The sequence below is a fragment of the Rousettus aegyptiacus genome, unplaced genomic scaffold (assembly GCF_014176215.1).
Source record: "Rousettus aegyptiacus isolate mRouAeg1 unplaced genomic scaffold, mRouAeg1.p scaffold_m13_p_7, whole genome shotgun sequence".
Classification (NCBI taxonomy): Eukaryota; Metazoa; Chordata; class Mammalia; order Chiroptera; family Pteropodidae; genus Rousettus; species Rousettus aegyptiacus.
This window is the reverse complement of record NW_023416310.1, coordinates 63,662,111-63,688,329: the sequence shown is the minus strand read 5'-3', so window position 1 is coordinate 63,688,329 and position 26,219 is coordinate 63,662,111. Positions and strand designations below refer to the sequence as shown.

At 38.7% G+C, this 26,219-nt stretch overlaps 1 protein-coding gene across 5 annotated transcripts in view; it reads left to right on the top strand.

Annotated features, from left to right (window-relative positions):
• The window catches only part of UXS1 (UDP-glucuronate decarboxylase 1), a 101,511-nt gene that overhangs the window by 39,282 nt on the left and 36,010 nt on the right, over nt 1-26,219 (top strand). For all 5 annotated transcript variants that reach the window (XM_016142271.2, XM_016142270.2, XM_036224148.1 and 2 more), the window contains 2 exons: nt 1,723-1,783; nt 10,305-10,485. In XM_016142271.2, coding sequence (XP_015997757.1) covers nt 1,723-1,783; nt 10,305-10,485 — 242 coding nt within the window. The remainder of the gene's footprint in view (nt 1-1,722; nt 1,784-10,304; nt 10,486-26,219) is intronic.

Below are 26,219 nucleotides of genomic sequence, written 5' to 3'. Positions count from 1 at the left end.
CAGGAAATATGTTGTCTTGATATGCTTCTCATTTTGAGCAAAGTAGCTTCTAAGAAATAATAATATTTTTGACAAGTAATGATTATATTTATACAGGGAAAGAAATGGGGACATTGCCATTCTAGAAGTCCGAGTAAGTGTATTACATGGGCTTTATGTCTTCCTCACCATCCTCTCATATCTTAATTCTTTGCTTACATGCCATTTTAAAAATTTCATCTCTATATCTTTAAATGTCCTTTGAATAGATAGCAAGTAATGATCATGTAAATTCTAAGTGAAAGTACTTCTTTACAGTCTGTCTTATTAAATAGTAAGGTTAGAGTCTGAAGTGGCATAAAGTAATTACTAAAGGATTAATTGAGAGGTAAGAAAAGATTCATTATTCAATTCATACTTGTTTCTACTGGTGGGGTTTGGAACTCGGAATTGAGTCTGGAGTGGTGGGTGTGAAGTACTCAGGAGATCAGGGATTGGGCAGGGGTGAGGGTTGCTCACAGGCATTGCTGAATTTGCTTTGCCATCTTCTACCTGAGTGATTGAGGAAGTATTCAGAATGACAAAAAGTGTCACTTTACAAACAAGGCATCTGTCAGGCTCCCTCAAGGACTCCAGTATTTCTGTGACAGAAGAAAGAACTCACTATGGCAGGATGTGCCAAAGATGTCCCCTGCCAGGTGACGGCAGGAAACTCTGAGGTGCACAGAGCTAACAAGGGGGAAAGCCTGATTCTCTCCCATTCCCTCAGACTTTCCCACCTGCCTACCTCTGTTTTAGTGGTCCACAGAGGGAACTTGACCTTTTGAGAATCTGGAAGCTCCTAACAGGGGAATTGCCCTCCCACTGTGTGCTCAGCTTCATCGAGCTCACATGCTTCTGGGAGCCGAGGGACACCTGCTTCAGGCCCTCTCTCTGATGACCTGTCACATTCTGTTCACTTCTGTGACCATTAAAGAAATGCATTCTGCATCCCAGGCAGCAACGTGACGACAATGCCCCTGGCCCAGCAGCTCTCCAATTAAAATCACTGTAAAGCCAATTGCTTGTACTTTATTTTTAAAGCACTTTAAGAAAGGATATTTGAAATCTGCATGTATCAACTCCCATGTAACATCGTATATGCCATTTACTCTCTCCTCCTGAAACATCAGTGTGGGTCAGGACCCCTGGCACCTTTGGTAGGAGCAAAAGGCACTGAAAGATGAGACATCTAGTAGGTGCTGAACAGACTGAGAGAAGCAGAAAGTTTTGATGCTCCATCATTTCCCCGGGGCACTGGGTGGGAAGGCGATGCTGCACTTGTGAACCTGCCCCAAACAGGCGAGTCGGCTTTGTTGAGACCTTATTTTCCTACTCCTCCAAGACACATCTGTGACATCACACAGCTGCTTTCTTCCTTCTAGGCCCTAAGAGAGCATCTTGAGATGCCGCCACCTCTCTCAATTTGTGTTTAGCTTTGGCTGCTGATAGTCTACATATTCTTGAATTTTTCCTTTTCGGGGATAGAATCTCAAGACATATCCTTAGCTTGATTCGAAACAAGTAGCAGGTTAGCTATTTTTTTAAATTCAAATTATCAGTGATTGCTTGGTTCCTACAAACTCACTTGGAGTAGAGAGAGAAGGAGCAATAACAGTTATCAAATTTATTTTCATGGTAGGCCGAGAAAATACTCATGTGAGATGTTTGACTTTCTCTTTTAATCTTTTTTGTATTATACAGCTTCACCCAGAAATACCCACCAGTAAAATTTTTATCAGAAAAGGATCGTAAAAGAATTTTGGTAAGTTGGCATATCTAATTAATATATGTCATATTAAGAAAATTTTTAAATCACGATACAACTCACACACCATGAAATTCACCCTTATAGAATATACAATGCAGTGGTTTATAGTATGTTAACAAAGTTGTAAAGTAGCACTACATTCTAATTCTAGAATGTTTTCATCACCCCCAAGAGAAATTCCATTGGCAGACATGTTCCATTCCCTCTCTCCCCACCCTCTTGGCTCCTGGAAACCATGAAACTACTGTCTGTCTCGGATTTCCCTGTTTTGGACATTTCTTATGAATGGGACCATGCAATATATGGTCTTGTGTATATGATTTCTTAAACTCGGAATAATGTGTCCAATATTCATCAATGCTATAGTATGAATCAGTACTTCCTCCCTTTTTATGACTGACCAATATTCCACTATGTGGATGTATCATATTTTGTTAATCCATTTATCAATTGATGCCTTTTGGAGTTGTTTCTCTTTTGAGGCTGTTGTGAATACTGCTGTGAACATACATGTACAAGTTCCATTTAACTATTATGTAGCTAATTCTGTCCAAAGAGATTAGCACCTTTGCATTTTTTAAAAAAATAACAGCTTTATTGAGATATAATTTAAATACCATACAATTCACTGTTTAAAATGTACAATTCAGTAGTTTAAGTATATTCACAGAGTTGTGAATTCGTACCAATATTAGAACATTTTCATTACTGCAGAAAGAAGCCCTGTACCCATTAGCAATCGCTCTCCATTTTACTTCAAGCCCCTCCACACCCCAAGACCTAGGAAACCACTAATCTACTTTCTGTCTGTATGGATTTGTCAATTCTGGATATTTCATGTAGGTGGAATAATGTAATATTTGTCCCTTTGTGACTGGCTTATTCCATTTAGTATGTTTTAAAGATACATTCATGTTGTAGCATGTGCCAATACTTCATATGTTTTTATTACCAAATACTAAACCATTGTATGGATGTGTCACATTTTAGTTATCCATTTATGACGTGAGTCATATGGTAACTTTATCTTTAACCTTTGGAGGAACTGCCAGGCTATGTGCCAAAGTGACTGCACAAACAATTTTACATTCCCATCAGCGATGAATGAGGGATCCAATTTCTTCTCATCATCGCCAACACTTATTATATGTATTTGTTTGTAGTCCTCTTAGTAGGTATGATGTGATATCTCATGGTTTTGAGTTCAGTGTCCCTGATGGTTAATGATGTTGAGCCTCTTTTTATGTGGTTATTGATCATTTCTGTATCTTCTGTGGAGAAATGTCTATTCAGAGACTTAGCCCATTTTTTAATTGGGTTATTTTTCTTTTTATTATTGATTTATTAGAGTTCCTTATTCTAGATGCAAGTTCCTTATCAGATATATGATTTGCAAATATTTTATCCCATTTAGTTCTTAAATTTAAGTCTATGATCCATTTTGAGTTCATTTTTACATGTCATGTTAGATAAGGGTTTTTCATTCTTTTGCATGTGGCTATCCATTGGATGACAAGACTGATCATGCCACACTGAATGTATGTTACCCTTGCTGAAAGTCAGCTGGCCATAAATGTAAATATTTCTAGATTCTCAATTCTGTTCCATTGATCTTTATGTTTTCTCTATACCAGTACCACACAGTCTTGATTCCTGTAGCTTTGTAGTAAGTTTTGAAATTGGGAAATGTGAGTCCTCCAATTTAGTTTTCCAATTTAGTTCTTTTTCAAGATTGTTTTAACTATTACAGATTCCTTATAATTCCTTTTGAATTTTAGGATCAGCTTTCCAATTTATCCAAAGAAACCAGCTGAGATTTTGATAGAGACTGCACTGAATCTGTAGATCGGTTTGGGTGGGATTGCCATCTTAACAATATTAAGTCATACAATCCTAATATGAGGTATCCTTTCCTTTATTTAGGTTTTCATTAGTTCCTTTTAACATTTTTTGTAGTTTTAAGAATGTGAGTTTTACGTGGTTGTTAAACTTAAAGTATTTTATTCTTTTTGATGCTAGTATAACTAGAATTTTCTTTAATTTTATGTTGTATGTTGCAGGTGTATAGAAACACAGTTGATTTTTGTTTTATCTTATATCCTGTAACCTTGCTGAGCTCATTGGTTAGTTCTAATAGTTTAAGTGGACTCCACTGATTTATTTGTTGCTGAGAGTTTGAGTTAACTTTTGGTGTCATTTTCTCACTGCAATACAGTTTGGCTCCCACTTACCTTCTTTGTATTATTATTGACAATATATTTCCTTATTTTACAGAATCAGTAATATAATTATAAACATTTTATACCAATCTTTTCTTTTTCGTTATAGTAAAATATTAATAACATAAGATTATTTTAACCATTTTTAGTGTACAGTTCTGTGGCTTTAAGTCTTTAAATCATTTAAGAGTAAATACGAGAAAATGCAATTTTATCATCATTATAATTACTTTATTGACTCCCCCCTTTTTTTCCCCTCTGTGGATTAAGTTACTATGATCATTTGTTTTCAGCCTGAAGAATGTTCTTTACTATTTCTTATATGGCAGGTCTGCTTTGTTGTTGAGTTATTTTTGTTTGTTTCTGAAAGATATTTTTGGTCGTATATAAGATTCTTGGCTGATAGTTTTTCTGTACTTTGAATGTGTCATCCCACTGCTTTCTCCTTATTTGTTACAATAAGTCAGCTGTTAATCATATTGGGATTCCTTTGTACTTGAGGAGTCATTTTCTTTTTCCGCTGTGTTTCTGAGGGCTGAGATAACAGTTACCACCAACTCACCAGCTTAAAACAATAGATGTTTAATCTCTCCCCGTTTTGAAAGCTAGAATTCTGAAATTGAGATGTAAGCAGGGCCATGTTCTCTCTGAAAGCTCTAGGGCACATTCAGTCCCATGCCTTTCTCTTAGCTTTCTGGTGTTGCCAGTACTTCTTGAGTTCCTTGGCTTGTAGATGTATCATTCCAGTCTTTGCTTCCATCATCATGTGATATTCTCCCTGGTCTCTCAGTGGATTCAGGGTTCACCTTACTCCTGTGTGACCCTGCTTTAACTGATTACATCTGCAATGGCCCTATTTTCAAATAGGACATGAATTTTGCAGGATAGTATTCAACTCAATAAAATTACTTTCAAAACTTTATTTTTATCTTCGATTTTCTGTATTTTTAATATGGTGTGTCTGTATGCATCTCTTTGTTTTTTACATTTATCCCACTTGGAGTATTTTGACCTTGAATGTGTAGATTAATATGTTTCATCAGTTCTGGGAGAAGTTTTCAACCATTATTTCTTTGACTATTTTTTCTGTTTCTCTTTCCCCCGTTCTGGCACCCCCACGAAATGCATGTCAGTGTGCTTATTGGTGTCCCATATTTGTCTGAGGCTCTGCTCAGTTTCCTTAATTTTTTTTTTTTCTGCTCTTTGGATTGTATAAGCTCTCTTGATCTATCTTTAAGTTTGCTGAATATTTTTATTCTGTCAGTTCCAATTTAATGTTGAATCTACCTGGTGATTTTTTTTTTGTTATTGTACTTGTCAACTTCAGAATTTTCATTTGTTTCTATTTTATAATTTACCTCTTTTTAGTTTCATTTTACTTCTTTAAGCATGTTTCTCTCCATTTCTTTGAGCATATTTACGATGGCTTTTTAAAGAACCATGTTAACTCTGACATCTGGGCCCTCACATGTAGTTTTTGTTGCCTGGTTTTGTGTGTACGTATGTGTGTGTGCAGGTCATGTATTCTTGTATCCTTGCATATCTCATAATTTTTTGTTGAAAATTGGACATTTTAAGTAGTATAGCAATTCTGGATATCGTTTGCCCTTCATCAAGAGACCGGTTTTATTTTTGCTTGTTATGTATTTATTTAGTGACTTGGCTTGTCTGTTTTAATGATGTCTGTGTCCCCTGGAGTGTGGAGGTCTGGTGGTTGCTCCTCAGAGACTGTAGCCCAGGGCATGGATACAGTCACCCTGACAATTACCTTGGAATGACTGTGGCTCTAGCAAGGCTCTTATTCACAGTGTCTTTCCCTGATTTCTCTGTTAACCATCTGCCGTGTGTGGTATCACACCAAATGTTAAGCTCCAGTAATTGCCAGTTGAATGAACTATTTTTTCAGCAGTGCTATGAGTTGTAAATTGCTCCTCAGTCTAATCCATTAAATTCTGGTGCCTTTGCAGAGGTAGATTTTGAGGCCATTCTTTGAGGTTTGTTCTGACCTCATGAGGTCTCTTAGGTGTCTCTTTCACTGAGTTCTTACAAAATTTGCTGGCTTTTGGTTTAGGTGTTTTTCTCATAGGACCACCAGCCTTTTTTATTTTTTTAATTGCTTACCACCTAACTCTCCATTGTTTTTGAGAGCGTCCTTATGCTTGAACTTCTCTACACTCTCTTTCAAATAAAGATGTTTCCTTTGGGGAGAGCGTGGCGATCTCTGTGTTTATTGACTGCCTCTCTCCTTGGGGAAATCTCTGTACCTGGGGGAGTGAGTGACACAGCTGCTGTGCAAGCAGGGGGATGGCAGGAGCAGTAGCACTGATCTCCTTGCCTTGCCTGTATCAGCCTGGAATCTCCACTCTAGGAGACAGTGGAGACAAGGATGGCCAGAGTCCCATTGCTCATAGCCTGCCCTGCCTGGGGTAGAGCTTCTGTCCTGTGACTGGGAGCTGAGAAAAGGAAGGGGATGCTTAACTACTTGGCTACTTGCTCAGGATTTATTCTCTACAGCTCACAGCTGGAGGAGACGGAAAGTGGTGGTGGCCTGTCTTTCCTGGTGAGATTTCGTCTTTTGAGTGGCAGCACCATTATTTGGGCCATGCCCACCACTTTTACTCACTGTGAACTGGGAGGGTGGAGGATAGAAGTGGGGAGTGAGCCATGGCTCAAGTGTCCCAGACTCTTATTGAACTTTAATAGATTTTCTTGCATACATGTTTCTTCATTTATTGTATACCCTTAAGACAAATTCTATAGATTTTTAATGGTTATTTTGTATTTAAATTAATTTTCACCAGTAATGGTTGTTTTGCCGGGGATCAGGTCTACGGAGCGCTTCACACTGCCATTCTGTAAAAATTTCTTACCTGTGCCCTTGATCTATAAATGGTTAGTACACAAGGTTTTTGTTCTTCTATCCATCATCTATGTTGTAAGAGTGTATATCCCAAACACCAAAATAACACTCTTGAATCAGTATTAAAGTGTTTTCCCTACATAATTTCCATTGACTTTTAGAAACTATAGAAGACCTCTTGCCTTTTTAGATGGTTTAACATAAATCTCACCTTGAACAGACTCTAAAGTCTGTTCTACTTGTATACCCATAGTCACATCAAAAATCTGTATGCATTTAAGTATGAATTGAGAAACCTATCAGTGTCTTCAGCAGCAGAACAAGTTAATTTTTCTAATCTTCTGTCACGTGTGTGCGTGGTCAGAAAATCTGATGACTTCCACTGACACATGACCCTGCAGTCTTGCAGGGGTCATTGTTATTTCCATGTGGGATGATCTTCCTGCTGCTGCTTAGTATTATCGAATTTATTTCACTTTACATATAACCACAATAAATGCACTTAGTGTTTTTCACTCATCTGCCACCTCACAGATTAAGCCCACATTTCAGAGTCATTTTGGTGTCTAAATGTGGCATGTTGTTGCTAAAACTTAAAAAGCCTTTTCAGTAGTTATTGAAGCCTTAGCACAAAGAGGTTTGTTTGAGAGACATTCTTTTTGCTGATTTGCTAAGCAGAATGAGCGAATGCTGACCTTGAACTGGACCACTTTAGCTGCATATTAATTCCCACGAGAGCAGGAAGTACAAGTCCACTGAAATGAGCTCACAAATGGCAGAGCCATGCAAAACTGGAAGGTCTAATCTATCTCACTGTAAGAGGTCTGATGTCCTTTTTTCCTACGCTATTTGGCTATTAGCTCCTTGTTATTTAGAGGGTATGCCTGGTTTGGTGATTAGTTTTCCTGAGGACACTTCATAAGTGGTAAGCGTCCACTGGTTTTGTTTCCATTTGAAATACTTGTCTAACCATCCAGCTATGTTACATAAATCTTTCAGTATTTTAGATAGAAAGGCACTGTTCAACAAAAGCAATTCAGATCCATTTTAAACAAAGCTAAGGTGCTTCCAGCAATTCTGTGTTACCCCTATTGGAAGTGATCGTGTATAATTTAATACAATGCATTTCTGCTGGCTCTGAACCGTCACTCAGTTATTTTAGGTGCTGAGATGAAGTTAGAGTGCCGCAGACATCTTATTTTAAGGAACAGTTGCAATATAGAATTACATTAGGAGGGATGAAATTTTCTTTGAAAAGATATAATTTTTCTTATTTAAAAACTGTGGAAAGCATTAGAAAGTGCAATAAAATGAAGCTAAAATAAAATGAAATTTCACCCCATAAGTTAATAAGCCCTACTGATAAGCCACATTTGAAATTCAGTTACTTTTCCAGAAAATTCTTTTTTCAAATCATTGTTCAGCTTTGTGAGTAGACTGTTGGAGTGCTAAGGTAAAACACAAACCCAGCAAATTGACAGGTAATGAAGGGAATATGGAAGTAAGAAGACTGTGGGCTTACATATCATTTTTAGTGAACTGGGAATCTTGATCAAAAACTCAGTTCCTCTGGGTGTCACTTCCAAACAGGATTTAGAAAACGGTGCTCTCACTGAAGAGTGCTTACAGTGATTGAAAGCTGTTGAGCCTCAGGACTTTAAGTCATTTACGTTCTAAACCATATTTGTATTTCCATCGAGCATATGTAAGTTCCTAGTTGGTGGTTGACAAACGGTTCTTCTTAAGGCAACACTCACCCTCCTGCTTCCCCAAGTCTGCCTTTTTCACCCAGAGCAGCTTTGCTCTCACTGTGATAAACACTGAAATTGTATGTGAGATTTTATTTGAACAGAGGACTTCATGGCAAATTAATGTTTTAAAATCATAGCCCTAGAGGTACAAAGAATTGGTGTTTTTCCTACTGTTAATTTTTTTAATTTAGAAGAAGGAGAATGAAGTGAATGCCAGCTTTGATGGAGGAGAAAGTAAAGTAGAGAACAGAACAGGACGGCGGATAGTTTCACATCACATGTCTGTTTTTTTAGTTTATTTTTTTACTCCTACCTCCCAAAAATGAAATATGCTTTATCAATGCCCTCTAGTTACAATACTTAATTTGAATAAATTCTTTTTATGAAAAAAATTTTTTTTTTCAAATATAAATAACTTTTCACATTTATTGTGGTTAAGTTTTAAAACTATTGCTAAACTCCTATCTCTCATCGGCCCCTCATAGCTGCATCATTTCACACTGTTTGGCTGGGCAGGTAGCAGAGCATGGTGTTCTCATTCCTGCTCTGACATTAACCAAACAGTGAAACTTAATCATTCAGGGCAAACAGCATCAGTTGCTTATAAATTTGTTCTTATGAGCAGTTTGAAAGCTACTAGTTTTTCATGAGATTCTCGAAGGTCCATTTTAAATACCACATTTTTTTTTAGCAGTCACCAGATCTCTACATTTTGCTAATCACTTTTTTCAAAAAGTAATTCTAAAACTTGAAGGAATGGTATTAGAACCATATAAGTGATGTTCAACATCCCATTTATTATAAAACAAGAACCATTTTTGTCTTTACTTTAGTTGACATATATTCGACATTCAACAATGTGTAAATTTAAGGTGTATAATATATTGACTTGATACATTTATATTATGTTATGGTTGCCATCATTGCATTAGCTTACACATCTATTTCGTCATATAATTATCATTTCTTATAGTGTTAGGAACAATTAAGATCCAGTCTCTTAGCAAGCTTAATGTTCATAACACAGTTCTGTTGTCTGTAATCACAGGACTGTGTATTAGGTCTCTAGGACTCACTTATCTAGTTGTACCATTAACATTTCTCATTCTCCCACCTCCCAGCCCATGGTAACCCCTTTTTTACTTTCTGCTTTTACATTTAGATTCCACATGTAAGTGAAAGTCATAAAGTATGTGTCTTTCTCTCACTTATGTTAGTATAATCCCCTCAAGGTGTGTTCACATGGTCACAAATGGCAGGATTTCCTTTTCAGGGTTGAATAGTATTCCATTCTATATTTATACACCTCATCTTTATCCATTCATCCATCGATGGACACTTAGGTCCATATCTTGTTGGCTATTGTGAATAGTGCTGCAACATGAACCTTTTAATAATGTAAAATTCTCTGTTGAAGATATTTTGAATTCTGTAACTATCATTTTTCTGTCTTATTTACTGGGTGGTAGTTAAAATTTTTAGGCTATTGAGAACCTGGCAGGTAGTATGACTTCCACTCTGGAGAAAGCAGTAAAGATGCTGCTCCAAAGCCTTTGCCATCTTCCTTTCTTTCCCCCAGACCCAAGTTTTAAGTTGTGGCCACTCTAGAAATATGTCTTAAATCGATTGTCCCCATGTTCTCTTGTGCTTTCTCTGGGGGTGTTTTACACACCATCATGATGCAGGTAACTGGAGGAGCGGGGTTCGTGGGTTCCCATCTCACCGACAAACTCATGATGGATGGCCATGAAGTGACTGTGGTGGACAACTTCTTCACGGGTAGGAAGAGAAACGTGGAGCATTGGATTGGCCACGAGAACTTTGAGCTGATTAACCATGATGTGGTGGAGCCTCTCTACATTGAAGGTGAGTGACACCGAATGCTGCTGTCATTTAGAGCCTGGCGAGTGGGCTCCCCAGAGCGGCCAGCTCCCAAGGGCAAGCTCTGTGACTTGGCCACATTCAGTTCGTGTCTTGTGTTGTTCTTGAAATGATTTTTTTCGTGTACAGAGCACTGTCCTGATTCTCTGATAAAGAATGGTTATGACAGTGTGAGTATCTGACTTTGCTATTACAGGGCACCCCTGGTTTTGAACTTCACGGTCTGTTGAAGTAGGGCTTGTATAGTTCACAGCCATCCCTATTGCCTAACAAGACTGATCTGTGCTTCCCTCCCCCTCCCCCCTGCAAATGAATTACTTTGAGCTTCCTATAGAAATGTAGCTGATGCAGGATGTGGAATTGATAATGAGATAAAAAAGTTTAAACATATAAAAGTTTAAATCCTTCTAGTGACTTTGCCTCTTTAAAGGAATTATGGTTTAGGAACCAAAGTGGTTTGGATTATGGCCTCCAAAAAGATATGTTCACATCTTAACCCCCAGAACCTATGAATGTGACCTTATATGAAAAAAGGGTCTTTGTAGATGTAATTAAATTCAGTATCTTGAGAAGAGATTGACCTAGATTAACTGGGTGAGCACTAATTCCCATGGCAAGTGTCCTTATGAGAGATGGGATGGAGAAGACACGAGCACATGGGGAGAAGAGGAGAAGCCACATGCAGACTGAGGCAGAGACCAGAGCTGCGCAGCCCTGTGTCCAAGAACGCCCGAAGGGCGAGGGGGGCCATGACTCGCAGCCTGGGGAGGGCAGTGTGGCCTGGCCAGCCCCTTGTTTTCAAACCTTTGATCTCTAGAACTGGGAGAATAAATTTCTGTTGTTTAAGTTCACCTAGTTTGCGGTACTTACGAAACTAACTTAGGGCCCCCTAAGTCGACTTTTCAGAGACTGTGTAAAGCAGCAATCCCCAACCTTTCTGACATCAGGGACTGGTGCTTCTATGAGAATCCAATGCCTGATGATCTGAGCTGGAGCTGAGGCAGTGATGCCAGTGCTGGGGAGCGGCTGCAAATACAGATGAAGCTTCGCTCACTGGCTCACCACTCACCTCCTGCTGTGCAGCTCAGTTCCTAACAGGCCACGGACCGATACCGGTCCACCCGGGGATTGGGGACTCCTGGTAAGGTGTGCTGATAAGAACTGCCACCAGGCGCTTGATTAGCAGGCCTCTTAGGGTCACAGAGGCTTCACATCTGTCTCATTTAAATCTGACCGTAGCCCTGAGAGGTAAGTGTCATCATCCCACTTATGTTTATGTGGAAAACTGGAATCAGGCTGTGGCCTGCCCAAAGTAACAGGGCCTTTAAGCAGCGGAGCCAGAAATCAGCCTCAGGTCGTTGGCTCCAGAGCTTGTAATCACTTGCCCTCCTGCTGCATGGATAGTGTAGCACACTGCTCTTCCCATTCTCAAATCTCAAACATTTTCCCATGTTGATAAAATGTATCCTGAAGAGCCAGTGTAATTGCTCAGCAATGTTATTATATGGATATACCATGGTTTATTTAATATTACCCTTCTTTAAAGTTTTCCAATGTTTTATTATGAATATCTTTGAATTTTATTTCTTCAATAAAGAGTCCAAATATGAATTTGTCAAATAATAATCTGCCTCCTTCATTGTCTGGTGGTATCTGTTTCACTAATATATTAGTAGCATTGGACATTATCTTAAACTACTAACAAAAATATTTTGTTAATTTGATAGAAAACCCATAGTTCAACATACATTACTAAAAAGGTTAAACTTTCTAGCATGAATTTACAAAAGAAATCTAAATAGTTTCTTTTACCTTTTGCTCTTAGTATGAGTTCTTCATAATAGGGATGCTAATCACTGGACATATGTTTAGCGCTGCCCCTCTTACCCGGACATTTGCCTTTTAATTTCATTGACCTTTTGTAATTTTATATAGTCTCATCTGTTCTTTTTGTCTTCGCCATTTTTTTTCTGTTTATTTTATAACTGTCTCAAGATTAGATATTTACCCATGGTGTTTTTTGTTTCTTTTTGAAATGTTTTCATTTTTAAACATTTAATTTTTTAATTTACTTGCTGGGGTTAATTTGGGGGTTAGGCTGTAGTTTTTTTAAATGAAACAAATTATGTAGATAATAGACAAATTGTCTCACTTTCTACTTGGACTTGATCATGGGCTTGCTATGAGGGTTAACTGAGGTAATGCATGTGACAGTGCTCTTGTAGACATAGTTCCAAAGGTGTCCCCCCAGTATGCTCCCTCCCAGTTTTTCAGCCAAAGACAAATCTAGCTACTGCTGTGAAAGAACTGTGCTGAACAACTAAGATTGTGAATCAACTGGTTTAAGATACGGCGATTACCCTGGATGGTCTGGGTGGGCCCCACACCATGAATCACATGAGCCCTTAGAAGCAGCAGAAAAAGATGGAAGGGCCAGTCAGAGAGATTCAGTAGAAGAGATACTTTGAAGAGATAGGCCTTGGGAAATCAGATTTACATGTGAGAAGGACATGACCCCCCACTGCCAGCTTTGAAGAGGGCCCTGAGCCAGAGCAGCCTCCATGAGGTCCTGGCTGACAGCTAGCAAGGAGACGGAACCTTGTGCTGCAGCCTTGTGAAACTGAATCTTGCCAGTAACCTGAATCATCCTCTGATGACAGGAACGCAGTCCTGCTGACACCTTGGTTTCATCCTGTGAGAGTCGGGGCAGAGAACCAGCTGAGCCACACTATGCCCGGACTTCTGACCTTCACACTTCTGAGATCATAAATAGATATTTTTTAAGCCTCTAACTTTGTTAGGGCAGCAATAAAAACCTGTCACAGGGGCCTTAGCCCAGAGGCTGGCCCACAGTAAATGCTCCTTTAATTATAGCTATTGTTACTATTCTTTTCCCCTTTTTTGCACATGGCAATAAATATCGGTCAAATAATTTCAGTACTACCAAGAAACCAAAATTTAGTAAAAATGATATGTTGGCAAGTAAATCATTTGCTTTGGCTACGAGCTCTGACACCAGAGCTACTCTAGGCCGTCTCTGCTGCTTCTGACCATAGCTTCTGTGTAGGGGACACACACACACACACACACACACACACACACACACACACACACACACACACACATATTGAATGGAGGCACACAGCCATGCTTAACACTTTTTGTCTTATGCTCACAGTAAATTCCCTCAAATGGCACTAAGGTGGGAGAGCATAAGACATTTTTTCACCTAGTTTAAGGCCTGTTTTTTTTCACTTTCTCAATCTTAGCATCGAGTTCTTTCATGCTCTTGATAATCCCTCCACCCCATTCTGTCCCCACACCTCTTCACTCTTTCTGCCGCACAATGCCCACACGACTCTGAACTCCTTATGTGAAGAAGTGTATCATTTGATCCTCTGTGTGGGTGCGGTTTTGCTTTTCAAAGGCAATAATCCATCCTTTTCCCCTTACATCAGACAAAATAACTTTAACCAGATGAACTTAGCTTCATGTGCCCCCTCCCCTTTCCTCAGTGTTGTGTTGTCACACAAAGGATGACATAATTTAGGGCCCCCTTGACTATTGTTGCCTTGTATGTCTAATGCCTGTCACATTTCACTTACACTTTAGTTGTTTCTCTGATTGTGTTGTACAGCCTATGCTCATTTAGGTAGGAGTACTATTTGGTGTAGTGTGAAGTTGAGAATTTTTAGCAACAATGAACAAATTAGTGTGTTCTGTCGATTGATCAATTATTTTCTTCCTCTGCCTGGTAAGAGTGTATAACAGATTCTGTAACCCAACGGTTAATACATAACTATTTTTAGGACTCTTTTCCTAATAAAGGAAGCTTTAGTTGATCCGATATCTTACACCATAGCAGAAATGTGCTTCAGCTTTGAAAAGTATTTTGTGGAATTTATTTTTGTTCATTTGTTTTGCTGGGGATGGCACGTTGTTTGGATTTTATTGAGGTAATGGTATCACTTAATTTGGCAGCACCTCATAGCTGAATTTCATTAAATTTTCCTTAGCACAAATTCCCTTCTATTATTTTCGGAATCTAACCATTATGTGTCAGAAACAAAGACATTAGCAGTTTTATTATAATTTCACATTCCTAGTGGGAAATCAACTTTGGATTAAGAATGTGGTGGTAGGACTGGAAAAGAAGAATGCGGTTGCAGTCGTTAGAGTCAGGATTGAGAGGGGGTACTATAGAATTCAGGGACAGCCATGTGGTGAATTATAAAAATGATAAAGAGGTACTTTTGTCATAGGGGTTATGACGGGAGTCTCTGTATTGTGTGGGTTAGATTGTAGAGAAAGAATATTGTTGCTTTGGAATTGAATGACTTAATCTGACTTTATATAGTTTTAAAATGGATTTTAAAACTGGATTTTACCAACCCAGGTATTTCAGTTTCCAGTGTTGAATCTACCCTGCCAAATATTTAGCTCTGGAAGGAGTAAAGTTATTTTTTCTTCCAACCTCTCTATTCAGGATACTGGGAGGTTTCTGAGAAGCTGGGTCCAGGGTAGCAGAGTGTGTTTGGGTTTTGTGAGGGATATGCTAGGCCGTCAAGATGTTGAAAATGGGGCTGCAGTGTTGCATTACCTCCTTCTTCCCACCTGGAGGACTGAGGAGTGAGCCCGGCCATCAGGTGCTCTGTGAAGAAGAGAGGGTATGTAAGGAAGGAGCCCTGTGCTCTTGAAAGTGAGGATGGGAACATGCAGAACATCGAACAATGATTGCAGAGGGCTTTCCAGAAGTGATCCAGCACTGCTGAAAGGAGATGGAATTACCCATTCAGCAGGAAGTCCACACGGTGGGTAAACTGTGAGAGAGAGGAAGGAGTTAACAGTGGGACTATGGCCTTTAGGTCTCTGGTCCAGCATATGAGTTGCTAGGAAAGCAGCACTCCTGTACTCACTGCAAGAAAAGGTAAACAAACTGAAATTCGGCAACTTATTTTAGCTTCATTAGTGAATTAGGGTCACAGGGCAAATTGCAACCCAAAAACTAGAGACACAGGTGAAAATAGAATCACAATCGTAAATCACAATTTACAAGCAGCCTGATAGGAAAACTTTGTAGAAAATTGACCAATCGCTAGAGGCTGAGTGTGGACAGTCTTGAGACTTAAAATCTCCAGAGTCACAGATTTTGAGGAATGGGGGGCACACTTTTGTGAGTTTTACCTCAAGGTGCCCCTCTAGGCTCTCAGTGAAGATCGGAGGAAAATCTCTGTAGTTCCAGCAGTGGGAGGGGAAAAACAATCATTTTGAAATGAACCCAGATTTGAAATGAACCCAGAGCATTCTCTTCTCCCTACCAAAGGCCTGCCCTTAAGAGAATCTGTTTTGCCAGAAGGGGAAAAGGGAAGTTCTGAACCCAGGTTCACTGACCCGCTGAAACCTAATCATAGAGCTACAGAACACATCCGCTCCTCCAACACTTAACACCACATTAGTAAAAATCTAGCATAACAACAACTACCACTGAGAGAACTCTAAGACTCAAGCCCTAGTCAAGAATGAGTCTCTAGAGAAACCCAAAGACAGCAGGGAAGACAAAAACAGGAACACTAGAGAAAATTTTAGCCTTTGACACCTAGAACTATAGCAACTAGTAAACAGTTACCCCTGGCTAGATAAATATAAATCTCACTCACATTAAAGGCCTTTTTATCTGTTTCTTTTACCTGATAACATCATTTCTGCCTTTCAATAAAAAATTACGAGATTCTCAGAGGCAGGGAACACAATCTAAAGAGAAAGCAAACATCAGAACTAAGACAAATAAGACCGAAATTTTGGAATTACCAGACTGGCAATTTAAAATAACTATGATGGTTAAAGACTGCAATGGGGGACGGGGGGCGGGGAGGCTACATGTAAGAAAAAATGGGTAATGAAAGCAGAGAGATGGTAACTAAGGAAGAATTAAAAGAAAATTCCTAAAATAAAAATCACAAAAATGAACAATGCCTTTGACGAGCTTATCAATAAATTGGACAAAGCTGAGGAAAGGGTCAGTGAGCTCGAAGATAGGTCAGAAACTTGCCAACTGAAAAACAAAGAGAAAATAAGAAAAAAACAACATCCAAAAACTGCGGGATGGTTATGAAAAGTGTTGCATACACAATAATGAGAATACCAGGAAAAGAAAGACTGGAATAGAATATCTAAAATGATAATGGCTGAGAATTTTCTGAAATTAATGACAAGCACCAAACAACAGATCAAGGAATCTCAAAGAACACCATGCAGGATAAATACTCCCCAAATCTACACTAAGGCATGACATATTCAAACTAGAAAATTAAAGATAAACAGAAAATCTTAAAAGAAACTGATAGGGAAAACACTTTATAAAAGAATAGAATAAGGATTACATCATACTCCTTAGAAAACACGCAAACTAGAACAATGTAGAATATTTAAAGAGTTGAAAGAAAAAACCCACCGACCTAGAATTTTTATCCAGTGAAATCCTTCAGAAGTGAAGAAGTAAAGATTTCCTCAGACAAACAAAAGTTGAGGGAATTTGTCCCTAGTAGACCTTATAAGAAGTGTTAAAAGAAGATCTGTAGAGAGTAGGAAAATAATATAGGTCAGAAACTTGGATTTACATAAAGAAAGAATTTTAGAGAAGGAATAAGTGATGGAAAATGTTAAACAGAAACCTTTCAAGGACAAAAGTTATCCTGAAAGGAAGGGTTTATTGAGCCATATGCTAGCCAGAGAGGACCAGGTCCTGGGACACGCGGTTTAAACCAGCAGCAGCAGCGTTAGGTGGAAAAGACACATCTGCCATCTTACGGTTGATATGACTGTTTTGTACAATGAGTTTGGAGAAGAAAGACACTAAGTTGTTTGGAAAGATTTTTTTATTGGCTGTAGAATAAAGGGACAGGAGAAGATGAAGTGGAGAAAGTGCTGTGATAGTTGAATTGTCCGTAAGGAAGAGGTATTCGCTGCTTCTGGATTGGTTGTAGGCAACAGTCCAGCATGGTCATGGGTAAGCAGGATGTGGTGGCATCTGATTGGTCAGCTTATCTTTCTAGCTAGTCTCTGAAATAGGACCGTTTCAGCCTGGGACTATTAAATGATTAACTCTCCTTTGTCTCTTCCACCCATCCTCCTGCCTGCTGCAATTTAATTTAGGACATCGCAGGATTTTCTGTTGTAAAATAAAAACTTTTATTTTTCTTATCTTTAATTTATCTAACAGATAACAGTTTTCACAGTGGCAGTATCATGGCCAATGAGGTTTATCCAAGGCATGGTTCTTGCTAATTGATCTAACATAACAGTTTGTCCAAAATAATAAAAGCAACAGTAAACAAATGACAACAGTGTTATAAGAGACAAGAGGAAGAAGGGGATAATCTGTTATGTAAGTTACCCACTACCTGTGAAGCAGTATAGTGTCATTTAAAAGTAGATATAAACTAGTTGAACTGCAAATTCTAGGACAACCACTAAAAACAAATTTTTTTAAATAATTGATTTGTAGAGTTCCAGTCAAGATGGCGAAGTAGGTGAATGCTGTGTTTGCATTCTTTCACGACAACATCGTAATTACAACTAAACTACAGAACAACCATCAGAATTGCCTGACATCCAGCTGAACAGAAGTCCTGTAACTAAGCAGATACAGAAGAAGCCTAGAGACTTTTAGGAGGGGTGGAGACTCAGAAAAGGCTGGCCCACACGTGGCAGTTAAAAATCTCTTGAGAAGCAAGGGGATCCAGCCCCACACCAGGCTCTAGGGCTCCAGGGCCGGGAAGAGAAGTCCCCACAACTGGCTGTAAAAACTAGCGGGGATTGTGACCAAATGAGACAGAGGGCAGCTAGAGTCTCAGACATTCCACTTAAAGGGCCTGCGCATAGACTTACTTGCTGACAGATTCACGCTGAGCTCCAGTGCTGAGATACCAACCTGAAAGGCCCCAGAGACATACTAGGAAGAACTAAGCTATCTGTCTTCAGAGCTAGAGCCAAAGGGACAGCTTTCTCCCAGAGAAGACAGAGTGCTGGCAGAAGCCATTGTTCCTTTGTTGAGTCCTTCTCGCTCCCAGCATGCAGACACAGGTAGATGTCATATCTGAGTCCCCATCAACCCGGCTGACACCATTTGCCCTGCCTTGGGGGTTACCTGAGACCTCCACCTCACTCAACTGTGTGGTCCATCCAAGTCACTCCTAGTGGCTTTTCCATATAAACGGCCTGTCTTGGCTCATGCCGCGGACTTTCCTAAAGTCTCTCAAAGGTTCACAAACCCCAAACAAGCAGCATCTGGCCTCGGTGTGCCCCATACCTTTTGCTGAGCAGCTCCAAGCCTGGCATTAGTGGTAGCCGGCCTTGTATCACAGCTTAGCCTTTTCTAGGCACTGCCACACGCAGCATGACTATCAGCCATCTGTGGATTGCCTTGTGGCTTACGCCAGGTTGCCCTGGGTTGGGCACAGGTGGTGGCTGAACTTGGCCTGTGGTGGGGTCCCTCCCAAGAGGCTTCGGGGCTGACGTAGCTGGTAGCTGGCTTCAGACTACACTATAGCACCATCCTCTGCCTCTATTGATGACATACTCAGAGAGCAAACTGGACAGACACCAGAGCCCTAATAAAGTGAATCCTGCTCCCTAAGGTCAGGTTCTGCACAATGGCCCTTCTACTACAGTCACCAACCAGTACTCACAACCAATCACCCTAAGGGTCATTCCCTCCCATTGATGTATAACCAACATCCAAGGCTCAAACACAACAAGAGGGCACATAGAACCCACATAAGGGACACACTTGCAGTACCTGGCTCAGGTGACCAAGGAAATTATGCCACTGGGTCCCACAGGACACATACTACATAAGACCACTCTACAAAGACCAGGAGACATAGCAGCTCTATGTTTAACATAGAAACAAACACAGGCAGCCAAAATGGGGAGACAAACATGTCGCAGTTAAAAGAGCAGAACAAAGCTTCAGAAAATAACAAAATGGAGATAAGCAATCTCCCAGATGCAGAGTTCAAAACACTGGTTATAAGGATGCTCTCCGTGAAAACTCAACAAAGAGTTAAAAAACATAAAAATGGATATAGAAAACAAAAAACAATCGGTCAGAAATGAGAAATATATTAGAATCAACAGTAGATTAGATGAAGCTGAGGATCAAATCAGCAATTTGGAAGATAGGTAGCAGAAAACACCCAATCACAACAATAAGAAAAAGAATCCAAAAACAAAACAAAAAAAGGACAGTTTAAGGGACCTCTGGGACAGCATCGAGCATACCAACGTTTACATCATAGGAGTACCAAAAAGAGAAGAAAGAGAGCAAGGAATTGAAAACCTATTTGAAGAAAACTTTCCTAACCTGGTGAAGGAAATAGACATACAGGACCAGAAAACACAGACCCAAACAAGATGAACCCAAAGAGACCCACACCAAGGCACATCATAATTAAAATGCCTAAGGTTCAAGGCAAAGAGTCTTAAAAGCAGCAAGAGAAAACAAATGATTTACCTGTAGGAGAACTCCCATAAGACTGTCAGCTGATTTCTCAACAGAAACTTTGCAGGCCAGAAGGGATTTGCAGAAAACATTCAAAGTGATGAAAACCGAGGACCTCCAACCAAGATTACTCTACCCAGCAAAGTGATTGTTTAGAATCCAAGGAGAGAGAAAGAGCTTCCCAGACAAAAATGCTAAAGGAGTTCATCACCACTAAACTATTATTACAAGAAATGTTAAAGGGATTTTTTTAAGAAGGAATAAAAGGGCCAAAAATATGAATAATAAAATGGCAATAACTACATGTCTATCAATAATTACTTTAAATGTAAATGTATTAAATGCTCCAATTAAAAGATGTAGGGTGGATGAAGAGATTCTTCAGATCAAAAGATACAGACTGAAAGTAAAGGGATGGAAAAAGATATATCATTAAAATGGAAACAAAATAAATATAGGGTTTAGGGGGAGGGCGAAGTGGGTAAAGGGGATCAAATATTTGGTAGCTGAAGGAAACTGGACTTTAGGTGGTAAACATAATAGAATATACAGATGTCAAATGATAATGTACATCTGAAAATTATATAATTGTATTAACCAGTGTTACCCCAATAAACAATTAAAATTAAAATAAAATAAAAATAAATAAAAATAAATAAAATGGAAACAACATGTTTGGTCAACAATACTTGTACCAGACAAAATAGACCTTAAAACAAAGGTTATAACAAGAAACAAAGAAGGACCCAGTAATTTTACTTTTGGGTATTTATATGATGAAACCTAAAACACTACTTCTAAGGTGCATGTGAATCCATAAGTTCATTGCAGCTTTATTTACAAGAGCCCAGCTATGGGGGCAACCTGGGTGTCCATCAATAGATGAATGGTTAAAGAAGTACGTATATTCAATGGGCTATTACTCAACAATCAAAATGAATGAAATTTTGCCATCTGCAACAACGTAGATGGACCTAGATGGTATTGTGCCGAATGGAGTAAGTTGGAGAAAGACAAATGCCATATGATTTCACTTATATGTGTAATCTAAAAACGAACAAACAAAATCAGAAACAAAGATACATAGAACATATCGATGTTTGCCAGATGGGAGGAGGCTTGGGGAGATGGGTGAAAAAGAGAAGGGATTAAGAAGTACAAATTGGTAGTTACAAAAAAGCCATTCCTTATAGCATAAGGAATATTATCAGTAATATTTGTAGTAACGGTATGGTGTCAGGTGGGTAATAAATTTATAGGGGTTGATCACTTTTTAAGTTATATAAATGTCTAATCACTTATACTTTGAAACAATATTATATATCAACTATACCAAAATTATTAGAGTAAAGAGTATCTAAAGAAGGAATCATTGATTTTCTGAAAGAGGAGAGAAAATGGGATCATTTACAATGCTCAGTTAAAATGAGAGCAGAAAGTGGAAGACAAGGAACAAGGGAAATTAATAGAAAATAGTTATAAATATGCTATCTATTCAAGTATATTGATAATCACCTTAAATATGAATAGTCTAAATAACAGAGACTTTCATAGTGTTTATAAAAAAACAAGACCCAACTACAGTTAACCCTTGAACAACATGAGTTTGTAACATGGGTTCATATATACATGGATTTTTTTTTTCAGTAAATACCATAAATGTATTTTCCTTATGATTTTCTTAATATGTTTTTCTCTAGGTTTATTTTAAGAATATAGTATATAATACATATAACATGCAAAATACATGTTAATTAACTTCACGTTATTGATAAGCCTTCTGGTCAATAGTAGGCTATCACCAAAATCAGTTAAGATTTTGGTGAGCCAAAAATTCCACGTGGATTTTCAACTGTGTGAGGGGTTAGTGCCTCTAACCCTGCATTAAGTGTCAACTTTGATTGTTTTCTACAAGAAACCCATACTTTATATATAAAGATACAGATAGATTGAAAGGAAAGGGGTAAAGGAAGATACACCCTACAAAAGAAAGCTGGAGTAGCTGTATTAATTTCAAGTAAACTACTCTTCAGAGTAAAGAATACAAACAGGGAAAAAGAGCGACACTACATACCGATAAAGGGGTCAGTTCTCCAAGAAGACTAACGAACAGTCCTTAATGTGTATGCACTTGACAGAGCATCAAGATACGTGAGGCAAAAAATGACGGGACAGGAGGAATAGTTGAAGTTTTAGTTGAGACTTTAGCACCCCTCTGTCAGAAACAGATCCAGTGGGCAGAAAATGAGGACATAGTTGAACTTAACAACACCGTTAGTCAGTTGGATATAATTGATATCTGTAGGCTCCTTAGTTCAACAGCAGAAAACATTCTTTTCAAGCTCCTGTGGAACATTCTGGGCCATAAAATACCCTTTAATAAACTTTTAAGTTTGCTAATAGAGAAAAAAATGAGTAGAAATTACATAAAGTATATTTTTAGACCATAGTGGAATTAAACTTGAAATCAGTAACAGAGATAACTGGAAAACCACAAAATATTTGGAAATTTAAACAACCTAACAAATGGTTCAAAGAAGAAATCTCAAGAGAAATGAAATATTTTGAACTAAATGAGAGAATTTGGTTCCTAATTTATGTATTTGATAAAGAATGAGATGGAATGGAATCTTAATTTTTTTTTTCAAAAGAATATTCTTTTCAGGCAATAAAAGAACTATATACACATTTAAAAAAATTGGAGAAGTATAAAAGGCAGATCGTTATTCTTATCCTTCTATACAAAAAACTCTGCTTATGTTAACATCCAATCATTTCTCTGTGATTTTATTAAATTAAAAACATGCTCAATACTCAATGTAGTTATATGGTTTAAAAAAAAATTTTTTTTAATTTAATATATACACTGTAAAAAGTCTTCCTTGTGCCTCTACCTTACATCTTTCCAGTTCTCAACTCTCCCCAAGAAATTGCTGTTAACACTTTTTTTTTTCATTTGTAGTTTATGTGGCCCAGTGAATATAATTATTCACAATTCTCCCTTATTGTAGAGAAAGTAATATAGTCTTTATTCCTGCATCTTTTTTTTTTTCTACTTGCTGTATCCTGGTGATTTTTGGCAACTGCTTAGTGTTTTATTATGTGACTATATCAGGTCTCTTTACCAAGAGACATTTTTCCCCCAACGTTATTTTATTAGCATTTCTCCATCTTACGAGTATAGTGTTAGCATTTCTCCATCTTACGAGTATAGTATAATGCTTGGAGCCCTTTCTGTTATCTACCTTTAACTCGGTGTGGAAATCCTATACAAGGCCAAGAAGGGTGGCCACCAATAGGCGAGGCTGGCCTAGACACCCTGAGTGACCGGAAAGGTGGGGCGAAACAGTATTTGCCAAGCTGCTGGGTCCATGTTAATGCAGACATTTGAGGAGTGCTGCTCTGATTAGAATGCTGTTGTTGAATTACTTAAAAATTCCTTACTTTTGGTTTATGTTGCAAATGTAAACATAAAATGCAGAGGCTGTAGTTCTCAGAGATCCCCCTCTCTGTTGAACTTGGGGCCGCGGGGATTTCCTATGCTGCAGCTCAGACACTGTGGATGTTTTCTGGTCATGGCATCATCACACTGAGCCCCTCAGTACTTGGGAGAGATTTAGGGTACAGCGAAGGAGACAGGAGGAGGGTGGCTGCTGGCCTGGAGGAAATCAACAAGTGGTAGTGCCCTATAACATAACTTTTGATCCTGGGGCTGAGCCAGATGTCTGGCATGTGCAGACCTACTTTTGCATTGTCAGTATTATTTGATATGAAATCAGGGCGAAATCCCAGTCGTTTACTTTTCCATGCCAAGAAAAGTTTGGTCTTTACACTTTGAGTTCTGTATCTTTTAAAATCTTTCTTTCTCTAAATATTGGTATTGGGGGACAAGGGTTAGGCCATGCATTCCATGCTGCAGAGAGTGACATTCTTCTGCAGTATTTATTCCAGGCCTCTGACTTAAGCCATGGGTAAAAGGAAATGTGTAGCAAGTGTCTTTACGATGGGATTTTACTGTATACTAAATCATGCACGTTCACGGAAAGAACCAACCCTGTGTTTTATTTTTTATTTTTCCCAAAGTCTTTGCTTCCAGGCTGCAAATCCTTAGTTGGCATTTGGTGTCTTATCAGTTCAGCCAAGTGTGGCCTTGGCCCATGGAGAAGGTATATGCAGCCTATCCTAGGAACTTTAATAAAAAAAAATCAAAGGAAAACATATATGTTTAGTTGGTTTCTATGTGGACTTCCCCTTCGGTAGAAGAGAATACTTGATTTCTTTATGGATTCTGAACAATAATTTTGAGTTATCTCAAGAGTTCAATTTCAACTGTTTTTTTTTTCTTTCATATTTATGTGTCATTTGTGGGGATTTCAGGCACAGTGAAATTCATTATAAAGACCTATGGGCAGTTCATTCGTGGTTAGGCTAGTCGTGTTTTCAGAGCACCTTGTAGGCCCGGGCATTCCTCAGCTGTCCCACCCCTTGCCCATCCGCACCCCCAACATAACATGCCTGCGTTCTGCCAGGAATGCCATTTTGAACCCATTTAAGGAAGTTATGTGAAAAGGGAAAACATTAGTTTGCTTTACTATTTAATTTTTACTGTTTCCCTTCCTTGGTTATTAATTTGAGCCCTGTTAGGCTCATTTCTTAAGGCTTCTATTTTTCTAGCTGTGATTACAGCACATGGCCGTTGTAAAAGTAACAGGGTTGTGGGGGAGGGTTATTTGGCAGTCACATCCAGCAATATCCAGCAAATGAATGAGCCTTTCTTCTTTTTTCTTTCTCTCTCCACCCTCAACTTAGAGTTTTGAATGCCATGATCATTTTTGGTATACTTTGAACTATGCAGTTGATGTGTTTAGAGGGCTATTTTTCCCTGAGCTGTGAGGGTTAATTTTACTGCTCTGTTAGTAATATTACTTTGTATTTTTGTAGCACCTCTCACTGCTGATTATTTATGCTTGTAACAGTTTCTAAGTTTTTTCTCTGTTCTCTTCATAATTCTGTACCAGATTAATTAAGTCAGCAGACTCTGGTACCATGTCCTTTTTAGGACAGGAATAGGAGTTACTGTCAGTGTTACAGACAGAACACATTCTCATTGGAAAAAAGGGCTGTTGAAAACATTGATTTTATAGGGTTTTCAGGTATTTAAATAGATTGCATCAATGTCACTATTTAAATAAACATAAAATATTTTGGGGGGCATACATAAGCCTTTTTTAGTTGAGTGAGTGAATGGAATGCAGCAGAGTTAGCTAAATTGTCAAAAGATGAGAAAACAAACAAACCCCAGGTAGATAGCCTTTTGGATGAAAAAAGCCCTAATTTGTGGCTCATCTCTCCATTCAGCTAACTTGTTAAGCTCTGTTCCCAAACTGCCTGGGGCCAAAACACCAGCCAGGGGTATGTGATTTCAATTCCAGATACAGATTTCTGGCCCGCCTAGACATTTGCTTAGGAATCTGCATTTATATGTGCTCCTAGGTACTGAGGGGGCTGCCCTCCCTGCTGATGGCAAAGCTGGGGCAAAGGTCATAAGGAAGAAAATGGCTTGCTGCTTGTGCTCAGTGAGTGTATCGCCTAGTAACAATTTGTACGAAGCAGTTGACAAGGCAGACCAAAGTCACTGTTAACTAGCACACAGGCAGCCAGCGGGGAGAGTGACCAGAGGCTGTGGGATGGCTTCCCACACAAAGTCACTTCTGAATTGATCCTTGCAGAAGAAGGCCTGAGGTGATGGTGCAGGTTATAGATTCATGTCCTTGTTCGATGTCAGGGAATTATGACTCTCAGGCGAGTTGTTTAATTAATTCATTACATATTACAGTGTAATAAGAATATAAGTAAAGTGCACAATAAATGTAATGCACTTGAATCAGCCCCAAACCATCCCCCATCCTAGTCCATGGAAAAATTTTCTTCCACGAAACCGGTCCCTGGTGCCAAAAAAGTTAGGGATGACGGGATGGCTGCTCAGTTCCGTTTCATTAGCGTATGTGTTTGTCTTTATGCCAGCCTACGTTTTGATTACTGTTTCTTTGTAATATGTTTTGAAATCAGAAAGTGTGAGTTTTCCAACTTAATTTTTTTTTTTTCAAAATTGTCTTGGGTATTCAGTGTCCCTTAAGATTCCATATGAATTTTAGGATGATTTTTTTTTTTTCTGTTTCTGCAGAAAATGCTATTGGGATTTTGATAGGGATGGGGT